This window comes from Cibotium barometz, chromosome 34 (genome assembly GCF_041138505.1).
Source record: "Cibotium barometz isolate CiBa-2024 chromosome 34, ASM4113850v1, whole genome shotgun sequence".
Classification (NCBI taxonomy): Eukaryota; Viridiplantae; Streptophyta; class Polypodiopsida; order Cyatheales; family Cibotiaceae; genus Cibotium; species Cibotium barometz.
In genome coordinates, this window is record NC_141079.1 from 20,432,418 (window position 1) to 20,450,369 (window position 17,952).

The following is a 17,952-nucleotide window of genomic DNA, read 5'->3' on the forward strand; positions in this document are numbered from 1 at the left end:
TAAGCGTCTGTATATCTCATCCGTGTACACGGTGTCAGTCTCCCTCGTAAAGGTATAACGAGTGTGTGTGGAGACCTGTCCCAATGGAGCTGTGCTGAACTGAAATGTGCGAGTGAAGGACAAGATAGCATGATCCACTGCTACTCCAACCGGCCTAGTGCCTACCATAAAATCCTGAAAAGAGGGAATGAGATTGGGCTGAGCCATAACATAGTCCACTGTACTAGCACCATGCCGATGTGGAAAGCAAGTGAAACCGCCCGCTGCCGGGAATCTCTGTAGGCCATTCAGGATGGCCAATCCATGTGCAGTCCCCATGTCTATCAAATACCACCCATACTCAGTGTGTTCCTCATCCTGTGAGAGTCTAGATAGGCCCATATCCCTAACATCAAGCTCCCTCAACATCTCCTCTGAGGTATCATAAAATACTGTCTGGTTATGGGCGGTCCTGGCATTGAAGTCCCCTAGGAGAATGATGTCACCATCCCTGGAGAACTCCCAAATGTCATCATCCAAAATAGAAGAGAGAGACTGCCCGCTAGGTGATGCATACATTGATGTACTAGGAGCAAAATAGCATATAGCAATGTAGAGATATTTGCCCGTCTCTGCCCTCAGCCTAACCCACATGTACCTCGCCTGCTCATCTTTGCGGACTATATGTATCAATGGTTGCAGCTCCTCTCTAAACAATACTGCCACTCCTCCTGAGCCTCGTCCTCTATGCTCTGAACGAGTCTCCTGTCTACAAGCTATCTCCCATCGGTATCCACTAACATGTGGCATGGACTGTCCAGGAGCGTGATGCGTCTCAGAGTAGAAGATGATGTCCCTCCCAGTGAAACTATCCTCAAAAGCCCCTACATCAAGGCGTAGAGATCCATTACAATTCCAAGTAGCAACTTTGAGGGTAGTCCCATAGGTCTCGCGCCGTCATGAAGAGCGCCTCTCCATAGTCACCACTCTACCATCTCTATAGAAGGCCACTTTCCCTTTCTCTCGGGCTGCCCTTATCTTGGGCATAACTTCTTTCATGTGGGCAAGCTGCGAGAGTGTGAGGTCATCTCCAAGAAATATTCCCGTCTTCTTGAGTGTAGGACGTCTCTTCAAGAAGTCCTTCGCTTCCATGGAGGGGAAACGAATGATAAGTGCTGTCTCCTTAGAAGATTCGCCACTACCTTCTCTCTTCTTTCCCACTCTCCATGCCTTTGTGTGCGTGGCTTCAATGCCCATCATAGAGAAGAGCTCCTTGGTTTCCCCTTCCGCATCATCACGGTCTTTTAGGCCAGACACTCGTACATGTAAGGCCCGGGTGTTCCTCCTTTGTTCCTCTTCAAGGGTCATGTTGATGATGGTGGGAGTGGGGATGGGTGGCGATTCTTTACCTTTCCCTTTCTTGACGACCTCGATCCATTTCTCCGCCTCATCCATCTTCTTTTGTGTCTCTGTGATCACCCACCCATGAAGATGTCTTCTCTTTATGTTGCTCCTCCTCCTCCCGAATGATCCTCATTTGTTCCTTGATGGTATTCAACTGTTCAATCAAGGAGGGCTGAAATTTTCCATCCTCAAGCTTGCCTTGTGAAGTGGCTTCCAACTCCTTTTTGAGTGCTGAGATTTCAGCCTCTTGACTTTTAGAATGCAATTTGGTCTCCACTAGTTCCTCATTTAGGGCTGAAATCTCAGCCTCTTGCCTGGATGTTCTCTCTTCGAGCTCTTGGATTTTGTCAAATCCCTTCCCGAGTTTGGAGAGGTGGTTTATGATTGCGGTAACGGAAGAGTTGACCATCTTCTTGTTTTCTTTGATAATTGTGCTGAGCTTGTCCTCCACCTTCATGAGCTCCTCTTTCACTCCGGTCTTGGCCATGACTTTTTGCAGTACTTCCCACAGCCAATGGACTGGAATTTAATCCATGACACTTGCGCGCAGCGTGAAACAGCAGCAGGAGGGGGGTCAAGCCATGTAGAGAAAAGATTTAGCAGTAGGGCAATGGCGGGGCTGCGTGTGCAGGCGGGGGCAGGAGGTGCAGCAAAAAAAGAGGGGGGGGGTAAAACAGGCAGAGGGGTAGCGAGCAGAGGGGGGGAGGCGGGGGCTCACAGGACACGCGGACGGTAGAGAAGAGGGGGGGAGGCGGGGGCTGAGAGGACAGGTGGCCGGGAGAGAGAGAGGAGAGGAGGCGAGGGGTTGGCGGGCAGGAGGAGGGGGGGCGCAGGGGCTGGCAGGCAGAGAGGGAAGGAGGCGCAGCAAAGAGGGGGGGGGGTGTAGCGGGCAGAGGGGTATGTGCAGCAGAGAGAGCGAGGGGCTGGCGGGCAGGAGGAGGGGAGGTGCACAGAGAGAGGGAGGCGCGCAGAGAGAGAGAGAGAGAGAGAGAGAGAGAGAGGGCAGGGGGGCTGGCGGGAGGGAGGGCTGGGGCAGAGGGGGTTGCTGGCGGGAGGGGGCGCAGAGGGGGGTGAGGGGCTGGCGGGAGGGGGCACGAGAGGGGGCTGGCGCAGAGAGAGAGAGAGAGAAAGAAAGAAGAGAGAGAGAGAGAGAGAGAGAGAGAGAGAGAGAAGATATATTAACGTCTATAGAAGGCCAAATTGCCTTATGAGACGAATCTATATATAAAACAAGTCTATGTCTTGAGTATCATGGAAAGAAAAACTGAAATGAAAAGCTAATCCTAGTCATATGTAGCTCACTATGCAGTCAGTGTCTAGCATGCTATAGATGTACAATCATGATAAGTGGTATACTACTAATTCCACCCAGTGGAGATGGTGGGGTGTAGTACTTCATACATGGGGCATGGGGCGAGGACTCTCACATTTGTTGTGCCCTGGTGTAGCCTCTGGACTCTCTCCTCCATAGCTTTGCAGTATCATGCCTGGATCATACATGGGGCATGGGGCGAGGACTCTGGAGTGTAGTACTTCATACATGGGGCATGTGGCGAGGACTCTGGGGTGTAGTACTTCATACATGGGGCATGGGGTGAGGACTCTCACATCTGCTGTGCCCTGGTGTAGCCTCTGGACTCTCTCCTCCACCGCTTTACGGTATCGTGCGTGGATCTGGGCAGAATGGGCTTGATGGAGTAGTGGTGGTTTGGGTTGGGTAGTCGCGGTCTCCTGGCAGCTTTGATCTTCGAGGCTCTCTATAGTGTGAGCCCTTGTTGGGAGGTAGATGATACATGGGGAGGGGGATGTGGCTTGCTGATAGGCCTGAAGAAGCTAGTGATTTGTGGCTGGGATCTCTGGCTCTGCACCTGTAGAAGCCTCTCTCTATTTTGGTGTAGCTCAAGGAGGAAAAGGCCTAGGCATCTCTGATCAAGATACTCCATCACCAGGCTAAGTGGGCCAAAACTCTCTTTGAACAAGCATTGTTATCTCCCTCTGATCTCATAATATATAGGGCATCTGCATATGTAATGCTCCTCTGACTCTACCTCTCTGTGGCATAATCTGCGTACTGTCCTCTCTAGGAGTCCATGCTGCTCTCCCTGCCTCAATCTCTAGAGTGTGAGAGGAAACTATGATCTGACCAATAGTCACCCTCATAGCATGAGACATGTCACCCTCATAGCGTGAGACATGTCGGGGAGAGTAGGCAGCCCTGCTTCACCCCCATAGTACTATGTATCTCCTCTAACCGACCACCTGGGCATCTGGCTCGTCCCCTCACCCTCTCATATAAAGCAATGATCCCCCATATCATATCTGAAGGCACCTCAAGAGCTTGCAATCTCTGTAGGAGCCGGTCCCATGGCACTGTGTCGAATGCTTTGCGGAAATCTACAAAGCAACAATAGAGTCTCTACTCCCGTGACTTGGCCTGCTCAATCAGGCTCCTCAAGGTGAGTAATCAAAGAGGAGTAGAAAGCAGAATACTGAGAAGGCAAGTGGGACAGCAAAGTAATGGCCATATCTTCTGATGATATCTCCTTCCCAGCCTGGACGACTTCCTGTTGAAGGGCTTGCAGCTTAATAATGTGCTCCTGCAACGTCGACGACTTTGCAGGCTTCATAACCCGCATCTATACTTCCAAGGAAATCCTCTTCATGGGCGATACTCTGTTATAAAGAGAAGCCAAGTGCTGCCGTATGCCTCTGGCCAGCGTCATATGCTTTAACGTGATTGATTACTTGCGGTGTGCAGTTGAGGAAGATAAATGAACGGACCCTGGTGTTGACACGATCCCACATCTGTGCCTATGCCTTGCGGTCCTTTCTGGTTGACTGTAACTCCCCTTCCTCTGCTTCCAGCCGTGGAACCTCGACAACGATGAAATCAGCAAGGTCATATGACTCCAGCACAGCCATCATAACCTTCCATGTGCGGTAATTGTTTCCGTCCAACTGACGGTCCACTAAGAACGTGGGGAGTGTTGGGATCTTCACATGCTTCTCAGCCATCTCTAACAAATTTGCCATCGCGGGGATGTACCTGAAAAGGGTGGGTGGGTGGGGAAAAAAAACTTACACCTGCAAGTGGCTGTCCAGCAACTCAGCCCGCCTTCCTTTTGCTTCTTCTCTTCCCGAACAGTCCCTAACAATCCACCAATCAGCAACGCAACAGTCCCCCTCTTGCTTAGAAAACTCCCAAGATCTTTCAAGAGCCTAGGGCTCTGATACCATGTCAAAATACGCAGTGGAGATGATAACCAAATGTGAGACCACAAGAGCAAGTAGATTGCAGAAAATAGAGAGCACAAGAGAAGAAGAGAGATATGCGTGTAACTCTGCTCTATATACACAAGATCCCGAAGTGTAAACAAGATACAATGGCAAGGGGCTATGGGGCCATTTTATATGGCCCCAAGAGAGCAGTCGGCCAGTAGAAGGGGCAGCCGACAGGGACTGAATTCTCCACGACCAGCAAAATGCACCAGTTGGCCAGCTGTATCAAGTCGGCCAGCAGCTGTGAGAGGTCGTGGACCTGAATGATCAGTCGGCCAGCTACTGGGACATGCTGCCATCATAGGGTAGCCACCCAAGCCATGGAAAAATGGGAAAAAATATGGAGAGTGGGGAAAAATGAGAAAACACCTGCAAAGGGCGGGCACACCCACAATAGAGGCCCTGGTGTCTGATAAAGACAGGAGATGACTTCTAACAGATATGATCGAGTGTGCAGAAGTTACTGCGGAACCCAGCTTGTCCTGGAGCACAAAGACCCTCCCTCTCAGCTAGAGAGCTGAGCTCTGTCTCAAGTACTGATCCATATATCTTGGCCATAATATGGCCAACCATAAGAGTCCTGTAGTTCCCGGGGTCCATCGGGTCACTTGATTTGTGAATGGGGGTAATGATATTCATGCTCCATGTGTGTGGAAAGCCCTCTACAAGTGCCTTGTTGAAGAGATGTGCAAGGAAAGGAGCTATGGTGGTAGAGGCATAAGAGAAGTGCTCACCTTGTATCCCTGGATGATCTGCAGATCTCCCATGATGTAGCTGAAAGAGTGCACAGAGCGGAAGCAAGATAAGCACTAGAGTGTGCTGATCTGAGATGTGCAAGAGAGAGATATGAAGCAACAAAGTTGAATATACTGCAATGAAATCAATCCCGAGCAAGAGACATAAAAGGTCGCATAAGTGAGGGATACAAAAGATGATCAAGACTACTGAAAAGTGAAGAGGCTAGCCCACCTATATATAGGTCATGAGGGTTGGCCGATTGGACAAACAAGAGCTGGCCGACTGGAGATGAGTCACCCGACTTTAGAAAAATACCAGGAAAAGAGGGAAAAATAGGGGTGGCCAGACCACAACCAAGGGCCATAAAAGAGATCACATGTGGACATAATACATGGGCAGAATATGGGGATGAATATGCTAACACTCTCTCTCAGTACAAGATGCTGAACAAACTCTGAGAAGCCGAAGATGAGGAGCCAAGAAAGCCTGAGAAACTGGCTTGGTGAACAAATCTGCAGCATTCTCTGTTGAAGGACAATACTCCAAATGCAAATCTCCAGCAAGAACCCGTTCACGAACATAGTGATACTGAATCTCAATGTGTTTCGTACGAGCATGAAACACAGGGTTCTTGGCGATGGCGATGCAACTTTGATCGTCACACCAAAGAAGAGTAGATCCGGTAGGAGGAAAGCCAAGTTCTCCCAATAATCTCTGCAGCCAAATCGCCTCACATGCAGCATAACAAACTGCACGTTACTTTGCCTCTGTAGAGGAAAGCGCCACAGTAGGCTGCTTTTTACTGCTCCATGAAATGGCTCTTGGCCCAAGTGAAAAAACACAAGCAGTGGTCGATAATCGAGTATCTAGATCTCCAGCCCAATATGAATTAGACCATCCAAGAAGAGTGCACCCTTGGCCATAGAAGATGCCAAAGTCCAAAGTACCACGCAAGTAACCCCGAGAGCACATCGCCAATGTTGCTGACGAGGTTTGGATGTGAAAGAACTCAATAAGCTGATTGCGAAACAAATGTCCAATCGGGAGTAGGTCAACCATACCAAACAATTGACGAGAACCCTATACTGTCCCTGATCAATCCCTCGGGAAGCATCAAGAAGAGAAAGCTTCTCACTAGTATCCATAGGAGAAGATACTGGTCTACATCCAGTCATCTGAAACTTGTCAAGAATCTCCTGTGTGTACTTTTGTTGAGAGAAGAAAATACCCTTAGGGGTCTGCTAAATCTCAAAGCCAAGAAAATAATGCAAAAGGCCAAGATCCGTCATCTCAAACTCTATCTCTGAAGCATCCATGACCGAACGGATCCTCACAGAATAAAACTTGTAAAGATGAGGTTATCAATAGAGACCACAATGATAACAACTAACCCCCTCTCAAGGAGGATATAAAGGTTCGAATCTGCATGAGAACAGCACAGACTAAGCTTCTGAAAGAACTCATCAATCTGCTGGTACCAAGCCCGCTAACAAACATGTTGTCCACATGAATTTGTTTCCCTGAAACTCTGGAAGATCGCCTGAGAGAACCAAGCGGAGGAGTTGAAGGAAGCTCTCGTAATCCAGAATCACGAATTGTCTGAGAATACCATTGAGGCACCGATCTGCTCGAACTCGCTGGAGGAGGAGCAAAGTCATCATAATCATCTGACTGAGAATCCATAGCTGGAGGTGTAACAGAAGTAGAGGGAGGAGGAGGAGGAGGTGGAGGAAGAAGCTCACCACCCCCCTCTGAAGATGCAGGAAGGAAGGGACAGATGGAGCGATTGTGGGAAGAGCCGGAGGCGAGGGTTGGGGGGGGGGTGGTGGGCCCGGAAGAAGAGGAAGGGACAGATGGAGCGACTGCGGGAAGAGCTGGAGGCGGGGGGGGGGGGTGGCGAGGGGAGCGGGTAGGCGGAGAGGGACGTTGTTGAGAGGCATCCATCGAAGAGGAAGGCTGCTGGGGAAGGCTCGATGGTGAGAGGGTGGGGTCAACTAGCCCCACTGGGCAGTGAGGGCCGCAAGAGGAGTCGCGATGAGGAATCGGCAGCCAGAGGGGAGGGGGGGGGGAGGGGGGGGCTCTATGACTGGAGGGGGCTCGTCATCTGCCGGGCCGGTGCTGAGATAAGTACTCGTAATGGTTCTCTGACATAACCGAATCCTACTGCATGCTGCCAGCCTAGCGTGCATGGCGGCAACGCTTAGCTCTGGTGCTCGGCTGGCGACCCGAGCGGGGGCCAACCGTACGCCACTCTCTGGTTGGTGGGTCATCCATGGTCGGTACTTGGTGCTCGGCTGCTTGGGAACCTACTCCTCCCTTGGCCCTTGGTGCGGATCTAAGCGGGGAGAAAAGGGGGGGAACCACTGGGGGCGGTCTCCTAGATTGACGCCGAGGGTAAGCTCTGGCCAGATGACCCCATTTGTTTGCAAATGAAGCTTGGGCCTGGAGGGCCAGAATACTCCAGTCTTTGCATAATGGGGTTGCCCCGAAGGTTGGGAATAGATATCATGTGAGGCACAGAATCCGGTGTGGCAACGCAAATGCGGAGAGAGGGAACCCCGGCTGCTCGTGCGAGGACCGAGGCAGCGGTGGGGGGGATTCCATCACTCTCCTGATGGCACCACCAATCATCGGGAGAAGAGGAAGGTATTCCTTATTGAGGTCTGGAAAGCAGACTGTCACGAGAAAGCCCGAAACTCCAGCTAGAGGGTCAAATGCCGGGTCAAAGCCGTGCTGCCACCGTGCAAGGAAGGCTTGGGCTGTACACAATGCAATGCGGCTTAACTGCATGATAAGATCAGACGTCACTAGTGAATCGAACTCAACCTGGTAGTAGCCATGACCCAATGGATGAATATCTATGATCTTTGCAGGTGCACTTCGGAGGCTAGCCCAAAGGAGATCTCCGAGTTGGCCACGCGCGGGGCGGCTTCCTACAATCTTGCATACCAGGGTGGAGGCCTCTAGGGATGCGACAGTCGTAGCAAGAAGGTCTACTTCAGAAAACGAACGACAGGTAATGGCGGCCTAGGTCAGGGGAGACGGAGCGGCTACCATGGAGTCCTCTTGGGGATGAAGACCAGAAGAGGCCGAAACTTGTCGAAAATAGAGAAACAACCCACAAGTTGAGGGTGCAGAAGGGGAGGCGACAAGACAAGAGGCATGAGCCGGGGGGAGGGGGGATGATAAGAGCAAAGAAGAGAAGAAAAAGAAAGGGGCGCAAGAAGGCGGGAGGAGGTGTAGGGGGGGAGAGGCGGGGGCAGGGGAGAGAAGGGGCGCAGAGGCGTAGGCGGGTAGGAACGCAAGCGGGAGCAGGAGGGGGCGAAGGCGGGAGCAGGGGAGGCACAGGCGGTCAAGATAGAGGGGACTGGCAGACGCGAGGCAAAGGTGAAGGCGCGAGCAGGGCAGCGAAGGGGGGAAGAGAGGGAGGTGCAAGTAGCAACGACGAGCAGGAGGGGGGAGCGCAGCTGCTTCATTGCGCACAAAACAACTTAACGAAGAGAGGGAGAGAATTGATAATTTTCTAGCACCTGTGCGAGCAAGATGGGCCAAGTATGGGTGTAGCATCCTCTCAGATGGGTGGAGTAATAGAAAGAAGAGGGGAATCATCAACATACTTGTGTCTTCCCCTCTAGGCACATACTTTGTAGGAGCGGTGGATTTCGGGAAGAAGGGGAGGAAGACAACGGGCCACTTCATATATCGCCATATTAAGCAAGCCATTATTGAGGTGAGAATCATAAGGTGTGCCTTGCTTTTTTTCTCTTGAAAGTATGATTACGTTACTTGTTTAAATGTTTTGGCGTGTATGATGTAGGTTGGCCTAGAAAATGTGGTGCAAGTCATCACTGACAATGCGTCGAATCGCTGACAAATGGGTCTCTTGTTGGAGAGGGATTATCCCTCCATAGTGTGGACTCCATGTGGGCCTCATTATGTAGACTTGCTCATGGAGAACATGGGCAAGTTGGAGTGGATGAAGACCATCATGCGGCAAGCCACCTCCATCATCACCTTTTTCACATCAAAGGTGAAGGTGCTTGCCATGTTCTTTGCACATAGCACCCTTGAGCTAAAGAAGCCTTCCACCACATGCTTCGCATACATGTGGCATATGATGTGAAGACACCCCTTCACCAAATAGTGGTCGGCCCAGAGTGGATGGAATAGGATGAGAGAAAGATGAGTGAGGCAAAAGACATGCAAAAGTTGTGCTTGCATGAGGATTTTTGGATTGAGGTGCGAAGCATTGTCATTGCCATAATCCCCTTGTATAGGGTTTTGCGCATGACCGACATGGAGGGAGCTACCTTGGGTCTCTTGGTCCACTTCATGCGCCGAGTTGTGCGCTTGTTCTTCCCTTGATGAGGACAAGCGTGAAGATCTTTTGCACATTGTGGATAGGAGATGGAGGTGGATGCGGCGACCTATCCATGGTCTTACCGCCTTGCTACATCCGGCCTGCAAATCACCCGCCCTCCTCACCGACATTGAGTTGCTAGAGGACCGCGATGACCTCTTGCCTAAGGCATTGCCAGAGGAGTTCCATGGGAAGTTTCTGGAGGAGCTCGTTAGCTACAACGACCAGAGGGGGGGAACTGCACTTGCATCACCACATACTTGGAAAAGGGAGTATCTTTTGAAATCCCTTTTTTGGTGGGAGATATTTGGCTTCACGCTCATCCGCCTCCAAAAGGTGGCTTTGAGACTCTTGGCGGCGACCTATCCATGGTCTTACCGCCTTGCTACATCCTGCCTGCAAATCACCCGCCCTCCTCACCGACATTGAGTTGCTAGAGGACCGCGATGCCCTCTTGCCTAAGGCATTGCCAGAGGAGTTCCATGGGAAGTTTCTGGAGGAGCTCGTTAGCTACAACGACCAGAGGGGGGGAACTGCACTTGCATCACCACATACTTGGAAAAGGGAGTATCTTTTGAAATCCCTTTTTTGGTGGGAGATATTTGGCTTCACGCTCATCCGCCTCCAAAAGGTGGCTTTGAGACTCTTGGCTCAAGATTGCGCTTCGGGTGAATGTGAGAGGAATTGGAGCACCTCCTCCTCTCATACACATGAAGCTCCGCAATTGCTTGAGCACACGACAATTAGAGCGGCTAGTGTATTGCTGCACTAACTTGCACATGCTGCGTGCCATGCACAAGATGGACTCGGCTAGACAGGTATAACTTATAAGTTACAACTAATGACCACTTAAAAGTTAAAATTGAAGTTGTAAACTTCTAACTTTTTGCTTTTTGAGTTTTATTTTATAATAACTGTGTCAATGCGCATTATCGCTTGTAGGTCAATGTGGACAAGTTCAAGCTCACAAGCGGCTCTCTCAAGAGTGTCCACAAGGAGGTAGATGAGGAGGAGAGATTGTATGCGGAGCTCTATGCAGAGCTCGAGGAGATAGATCGATGAGTTCCTCGTACTTGTCGTGGGCGTGCAACAACTTGACCTAGTGGCAGAGGAGTGCGAGTAGGCACTCACAGCGGATGCACCTTTCGTCCCGGCTCGAGTGGCATAGTGCAAACCTACACACGACAAGGTTCCGGTAGTTCTTTCTCCGCTCTTGCAAATGAGGAAACTCTGATTGCCTGTCACAAGACATAGAGAGCCCGAGTTTGATGACGAGGGCAGCATCCTTAGCGAGGGTGACTTCTGCGAGCGCTCTGATGGGCACTCTTCTGATGGAGATGATCCTAGCGAGAACTCTTATTTTGATAGTGATCACTTCTCCATCTAGCCTCCTCCATCTAGATTCTAGGCTCTAGCCCCAACCCTCTAGTCTCTCTTTTTTATGCAACACTTCTTGTACTTACTTCTACTGCGCCTAGAGCGTCTCGCATTGTATGAGTCATGACTTAGGCTTTAGCCTATTATCTATGTATGTTTTCAACTTGGTTTTAATGGAATTTCAGTTTGTGTCATGTGACAACTTGTCCTCTTTGAAATTGAAGATATTGAAGTTTGTAAGTATTTTTTTAAAAGACTGCACGATACCGTACAATTTTTTTAAATATCATACCGTATTTTCCCGTACGGTATCATATTGTATGAACCGTATGGTATCGTACCTGACAACTATGGTTCTTCCCAACTCATGGGCTGTTTGACAACTACACCAAGAAGACATGACGTTAGTGGGGATGTCAGAGTATCTAGTCCATACTATGCATGATGGAGTTGATGGTTTATTGTCTTGTGGATGACTACCATGAGGTTATAAATTGCACTTTCTTATTAGGTGAATTTGGGCATGTTCCTGGATTCATCTAGGTATATATATATATATATATATGCTTGTGGATAATGTTTGGGCTTTTGGAAGTTTAATGAATGGCTTATAATTTTTGAAACTGCGAAACAAATGGGGGAGGTGAATCTATTTCAGATGAATTCATGGCCACACCCTGCAGAAGAGTGGACTAGCAAAACACAATATAAAATTGATTTGTGAAATGGCTTGGAGTATGGTCAATGGAATTCCTTCTGGGCCAAGGGTGTAGTTGAAGTGGCACAAATGCAATGCTAGGGATGACACCTAAATATGGGAGGCCTTTATTTTTATAAACTGTTTGCTTACTTTGGGGGAAAGATTTTCAAGCCTATTGTCTCTGCTGTGACGTTCTGGCTTTGCAACTGTCTGATATTGATGACTGGAATCCTGGCAAATTTGTCCTTTTATCAGATATCATATGAAGATTTTCAGTAGATCATGTTCCTTTGTTACCTTTTTACTTTTCTGAATTCTGGGCAGTATGTTGCTAACTCATAAATCTTCTTTTAGACTGTGATGACAGATCGTGCACTAGCCTTTAGGCAGCAAAGGGAGCTGACAGAAGCATCCAAATTGAAGGAAATCAACTTGTATGCATCTAATACACTCCACTCAATCCGGCCGCAGGCTTGTTTTCTATTCTTTGTTCTATAATTACAATATAAAAATATGATGCAGGGAAAAGCTAAGGTTTGTTCGACCTGATAAGGTACCTGAAGCTGAGGTTGACTACAAGGAGGTTGGTTAAGTCTTGATGTTTCTTTCTAGTCTTTTACTTGATGTGTCACGCGTGGCCTACAACTTGTGAGTGAGAGAGTTTACTCTTATATGCAGACAAGGATTCAGAGTGAGGAAGCTCGCAAGCGCTTTGAGAGGATTGTGAAGGCAATGCAGCAAGAAATGATCCGTTTTCAGGATCAAAGAACGCGTGATCTAAGTGCAGTTTTCTACGAGTTTGCTCGCACACAAGCACAGTTGGCCAATGATACTGCTGATGCATGGCGGACTCTCCTCCCAAAACTTGAAAAGTGCGGTCCCCACAGCTCTGCTATGCCAAGCTGACATGACCAATGCCATTAAAGCGAGTGGGTGCATGTTGGTTTGATGGTATGGTCAGACACCATGCTTTCAATTTGTGGCAAAGGCTGTGCTGCTCTGAGATCACCTCGTTGTGTAGTGCGTGTTTGTGGTTTTCGGATGTTCAGCATCAGAATAAGGGGAGTGGTGCTGTTCCACTGGCTGAATTGCGTGGACAAGGGGAGGAGCTTGATCTATCCACAAGGGGTCAATGTCAGATGAAAAGGCTCTAATCATAGACTAGGTGTTTGAAGTACAGTTATGTGCAAAGCCCACTACCATGTATCAATAATATAATCCACGTAAAGGGATGTGAAGTAAATGTCAAAGAAAGCAGCAAAGAAAGTCCAAGAAAGAAGTTAAGTTGAAGATATCTTTGGTTGGAAAAGTAAACACACACACACTTTTCGCCCATGCACGTCGCTTGCATATTTCACTATGGGCATCACATTTTTCATATCTCACATTTCATGGCACACATAAACACATGCACCTATAATAACAACTAAACTCATCAATGCCAATTCTCCAAATGGTGCGACCCATCATGTGGAAACTCCCAACTTTGTAGGTGCCTCCTAAAGAGCTTTCATGCATCCGTTGCTTTCCTAAACATCCAACCTTGCCATGGCCAACGTATTGACCATCATGAAGAAGCCGAATCTCTAAGCGTCACGCTGTGAGATTGGGAAATAATAATATGTCAAGCCAAGAAGATTTGCACCACTATCTACCCATGCCAATCATTCCATGGTGGTTTAAGCACTCATTCCACTAATAACAAAGTGTGGACCGCTTTCACCAACTACCTAATTTTGAAGGGTCCTTGCCATTTCCACATCCATTTTCAGAATAGGAGAAGGCCTCGCATGAAGAACTTCTATATTGGCTATACCATTCATGCAACCTTGACACGCTACCTACTACCCTAAAACTTATCACCAATATGCTCTACATTAGGCAATGGATCAATGCCAAACCATACCACTTAACCTCATATGCCAACTTCACAGTGTATCATGGAACATCCACACCCAAGAATCAACTTCACAGTGTATCTTTCTTGCTTGTATGCTATTGGATTCTTGCATGCTATATGGATGCTTGCTTAAATAGGTTTGATTATTTCCATAAGCTTCTTCTTCTTTCCTTGCCTTTTGTGAGCGAGAACCATTGCAAAGGCTAATTCTTTTTTGCCTCCTTTTGAGACATAAGGAGCTTTTCATCCCATTGGTAAACATTTTGGAGGACATGATGGGGATGAGCTAATGCACCCACATCGAGAAGTTGCAAATGCGAGTCTAAGGCAAGGCCCAACGACACATGATTCGGCAAGGCTAAGATAAGCTCTTGACCTGAAGAGTTTGTCTAGCTGCTTCTTTAGCAATTTCTATTCCTCAGTTTGTTTTACATGGGGTCCCGTGGATTTGAGGTGACAATTGTACACTTTTGCATGTGAATGGAGATTGTGTTATAACCCATATTGTCATGATGCACATCGAGAAGTTGCAATTACGACTCTAATGCAAGGTCAAACGACACATGATTCGGCAAGGCTAAGGTAAGTTCTTGACTTGAACAATTTGTCTAACTGCTTCTTTAGCAATTTCTATTCCTCAGTTTATTTTGCATGGGGTTCCTTGGATTTGAGGTGATAATTGTACACTTTTGCATGTGAATGGAGATTGTGTCACGACCCATAATTTTGCAATGACTACAATATATAAATATTGGCTTGGGGTATGAGCAACGTAAGTTGGGGAGATAGGAGATGTTATCCTCTTCAAAATCAGGATCATGTAGTGTATAGTGACGTCTTTTGAGATACATAGAATTAACTTTTTGTGCTTGAAGGACTTCACAGACTATATAAATGACCCAATCGCATCCAATACAAGCTTCAAAGGAAATCGAACAAGATTTTCTTGACACCTGGAGTAGTACTGAGGTTGAGTCTAATTTTAGACACCAAGCCAATTTTGTAGAGAAGAAATTTCCATATCTTGATTAAAAATACAGACAAAATCGCTCATGGTGAAGTTATTGACGTAGAAAGTATCAAATATACCTTCTTTGACATTTTACAAAGAGTAAGGCCACAAGAGGTTCGTGCTGATTTGACAAGGATCTAGGCGATAGTAGGTCGTACCATGGGTCCAGCTTGCACTTGCCATGGTTCCCCAATTCAATAATGCATCTGAACAACTATGTTTTTATATCTGATTTTGAGAGTATTTTTCTAGTATAAACTTATGTAAAATAATATACTAAAGAGAAATGGTTTATTTACAAAAGTCTCTAAAAGCCACGCAAAAAAAACTTTACAAGACCAGTGTTAATCATTTGAAGTTTACATATTGCTCTTATGTTAAATCAATTTTGTTCTAGTTGTAAAAATATTGATATGTTGTTTTCTTGTAATTATAGTTATTAGAAGTTTCTTTTTTGTATCGATTAAAAATAGTTATAGATGTTGGGATGTTGATTCTTCTTTTGTTATATGTTTGATTTTTTGTTGAATGTTGATTTACAAAAAAAACTTAAAATTTAGATCTTGGTAAATAATCATGTAAAGCTTATTTTGTTTATAGATGCCTTAGAGAAGTAGTATCTCGAGCATGGAGTTGTTCAATAAAAAGGATGTGGCTAGGAAGTTGAATTCTTGAGGTCTACAATCTTGGAATCCAATGCAACCAAGCACTCATGGCACCTTAGAGTTAAGGTCAAAGTTGCAAATAATGTCTCAATGCATTAAAACATTTGCATTCTAGATTGCAAACATAGGAGAGAGATGGACACGATTAAAATAAATGAATGAATTAATTCATTTGAATTATTTTTAATTGTGTTCATTTTTATAAATTATTATATACTTCTCCATGATTTAAGGAAGATAGAGAAGGCATTTTGAGGGCCCCTTTATGAGTCCAAAAAAGCCCCTAATGGATTGGTGACATGGTTCTTCCTATGCATCAATATTATTGTAGTACAAACATTATCCAAAACTTTTAGCCATCCTAAATTGTGGTTTGAAAGTCATTACAAACACTCTTAATAAAACATGAGGTAAAGAAAAAGAATGATGCCATCAAAATGGCTATCAAGAAGGAAAAATCCTAGGATTTTACTCTTTGTACTAGTGAATATTGTAGACTTCACTTCATAATTGCAATAGTGGTATAACAAAGTTTGAATTTCTTTGATGTAATTTTGGAAGCTCATGGTTTTCTCATATATAATCATGACTATGGTAAGAGGAAAATAACCATTTTAAATGTTGACCATGGAATCCAAGTCATTACAAACTTTTAAATTTGAGAAAGGGCCAAGGTCCCAAGAGAAAAACAAATTCACAATTAAAATAGCATATCAAGCAAGGGACAACCCAAAGGTTTATAGTCTTTGTATTAGTGAATATTATAGAACTTTGATCTAGGTGGAAACAATAGTCTTCCAAGTCTAATGTCATGTAAATTTTTTTTAAAATAGGAAAAGTTATAATTTTATTTCTTATAAGAATTGCTATAATTGGTTGGGGATAAGAGCAAGGTGCAAGTCCAAGATCATGAATAAGTTATTAAAATAGATCCACATGCATGTTAGATACCTTAACATAACCTTGAAACCACCAAGTAGACCCAATATAAGAGTTAAGAAACTCAGGTAATTAAATTATACATGTTGGACCTTTCACCTTTTGTTCTGTGATGCTCCTTTGGCTAGTAACCTCTTGCATGGGTCCTCAACATGCAACCTCCCTCCATGTGCTCATTTATTCTAGTGTCCTTATATGTTTACACGCACGTGCGCGCGCGCGCACACACACACACACACACACACACACACACACACACACACTATTGTGGGAGGTTGACATGAATCGAAATTAGTGATTGTAATAATATAAAAATATCGAGAAGAAATAGAACAAAGAAATACTCAAGCTATAATATTGGGTCCAATTTGTCTCCATATAAGAGTGAGTCCATGTTTCCTCTTGGTGTACTTAAATATATTTCTTAGGATATCTTTTGGGGCTCAAAATAGTGTGCTTTACAAATATGTCGACTTCTTCAAGAGTAACTTTGCTTCAAAAGTAGTTTGCTTTTAAAATAGTTTTCTTGAGCGTGTAAGCTAAACTTCTATAAAAATAGATGTGAGCCTTGAATCATATAAACGTGTACATATCTTGAAAAATCAAATATGCACAAGGGAGCTTTCACATGACCCAAATAATATATACCTTATTAATGAATATAAATGGCGTAGCTAATTTAAATTAATGGTGCTTGTTGTGTCACAAAATCGGATATTATTTGTCGAAATTCAAAATTGATCATCTCAAGATGTCATGAGACCAACACCATCTCGTCTCCATTATCTAGTCTAATAATATGTACTTGCATCAACTATGTCAATTAATTAATATATTAATTGATTAAAAATAAACAACTATATGAAATTTCATATCATAAAGACGATTAACTATACGGATTCACCTGTGTATGCGTAAAGTAAGCTATGATCACTCGGATTTAGAAAGGGTTCCCAATCTAAACCTGTCTAGGAGAATTCATAAAAGTGAAAAAGGTGGGAGTATATATTCCATGGATTAACTCCAATCTAGAATAATAGAAAACATGGGAATATATATTCCATGAATTTACTCCTCATAACATGCTGTGGGGATGATAAGCAACTATCCTTAGTTGTCACAAAATTATAAATAATCATCGTGGGGCTAGTATCCTTGTAAGATGTAATCAAAGATGGATAGGCATCAAGGGTATGATCAGGAAGTCATTGAGAATGTTTAATGGGGTGTCCTTTATACTTGACCAGACCATTTGATGAACATTTTCGTTTTCTTGTTGTCTAAATAAGTGATGAAAAGAAAAAGTTAATAATACAAGAATATATTCAAGAAAGAATTGACAAAGTATTATAAATTAGTTTTTTGGTAGAGTGAATGCGAATAGAAAGTTGGAGTAAAAATTTATCATGTCTTATGGGTTACGAGTGACAAATAAGGGTATGATTCTACAATATTCTAAAGACATGTGTTTCCATAGTGACAAAGATCTTTTGAGGAGGTAGGAGGGACTGAAGAAAACGCAAGTGAGTGAGAAAGTGTTCATGACATATGGTGGTATCGTCTTCGATTCTATAGCCACGAATAGTTTCATATTCTTCC

The 17,952-nt window shown here is 45.4% G+C and overlaps 1 protein-coding gene across 2 annotated transcripts in view; it reads left to right on the plus strand.

The window, feature by feature from the left end:
* LOC147618770 (sorting nexin 1-like) overlaps positions 1 to 13,127 on the plus strand; it is a 39,184-nt gene extending 26,057 nt beyond the window's left edge. For both annotated transcript variants that reach the window (XM_086773808.1, XM_086773809.1), the window contains 3 exons: positions 12,192 to 12,271; positions 12,360 to 12,420; positions 12,516 to 13,127. In XM_086773808.1, coding sequence (XP_086629934.1) covers positions 12,192 to 12,271; positions 12,360 to 12,420; positions 12,516 to 12,743 — 369 coding nt within the window. In that variant the 3' untranslated portion in view covers positions 12,744 to 13,127. The remainder of the gene's footprint in view (positions 1 to 12,191; positions 12,272 to 12,359; positions 12,421 to 12,515) is intronic.
* The last annotated feature ends 4,825 nt before the right edge of the window (positions 13,128 to 17,952 follow it).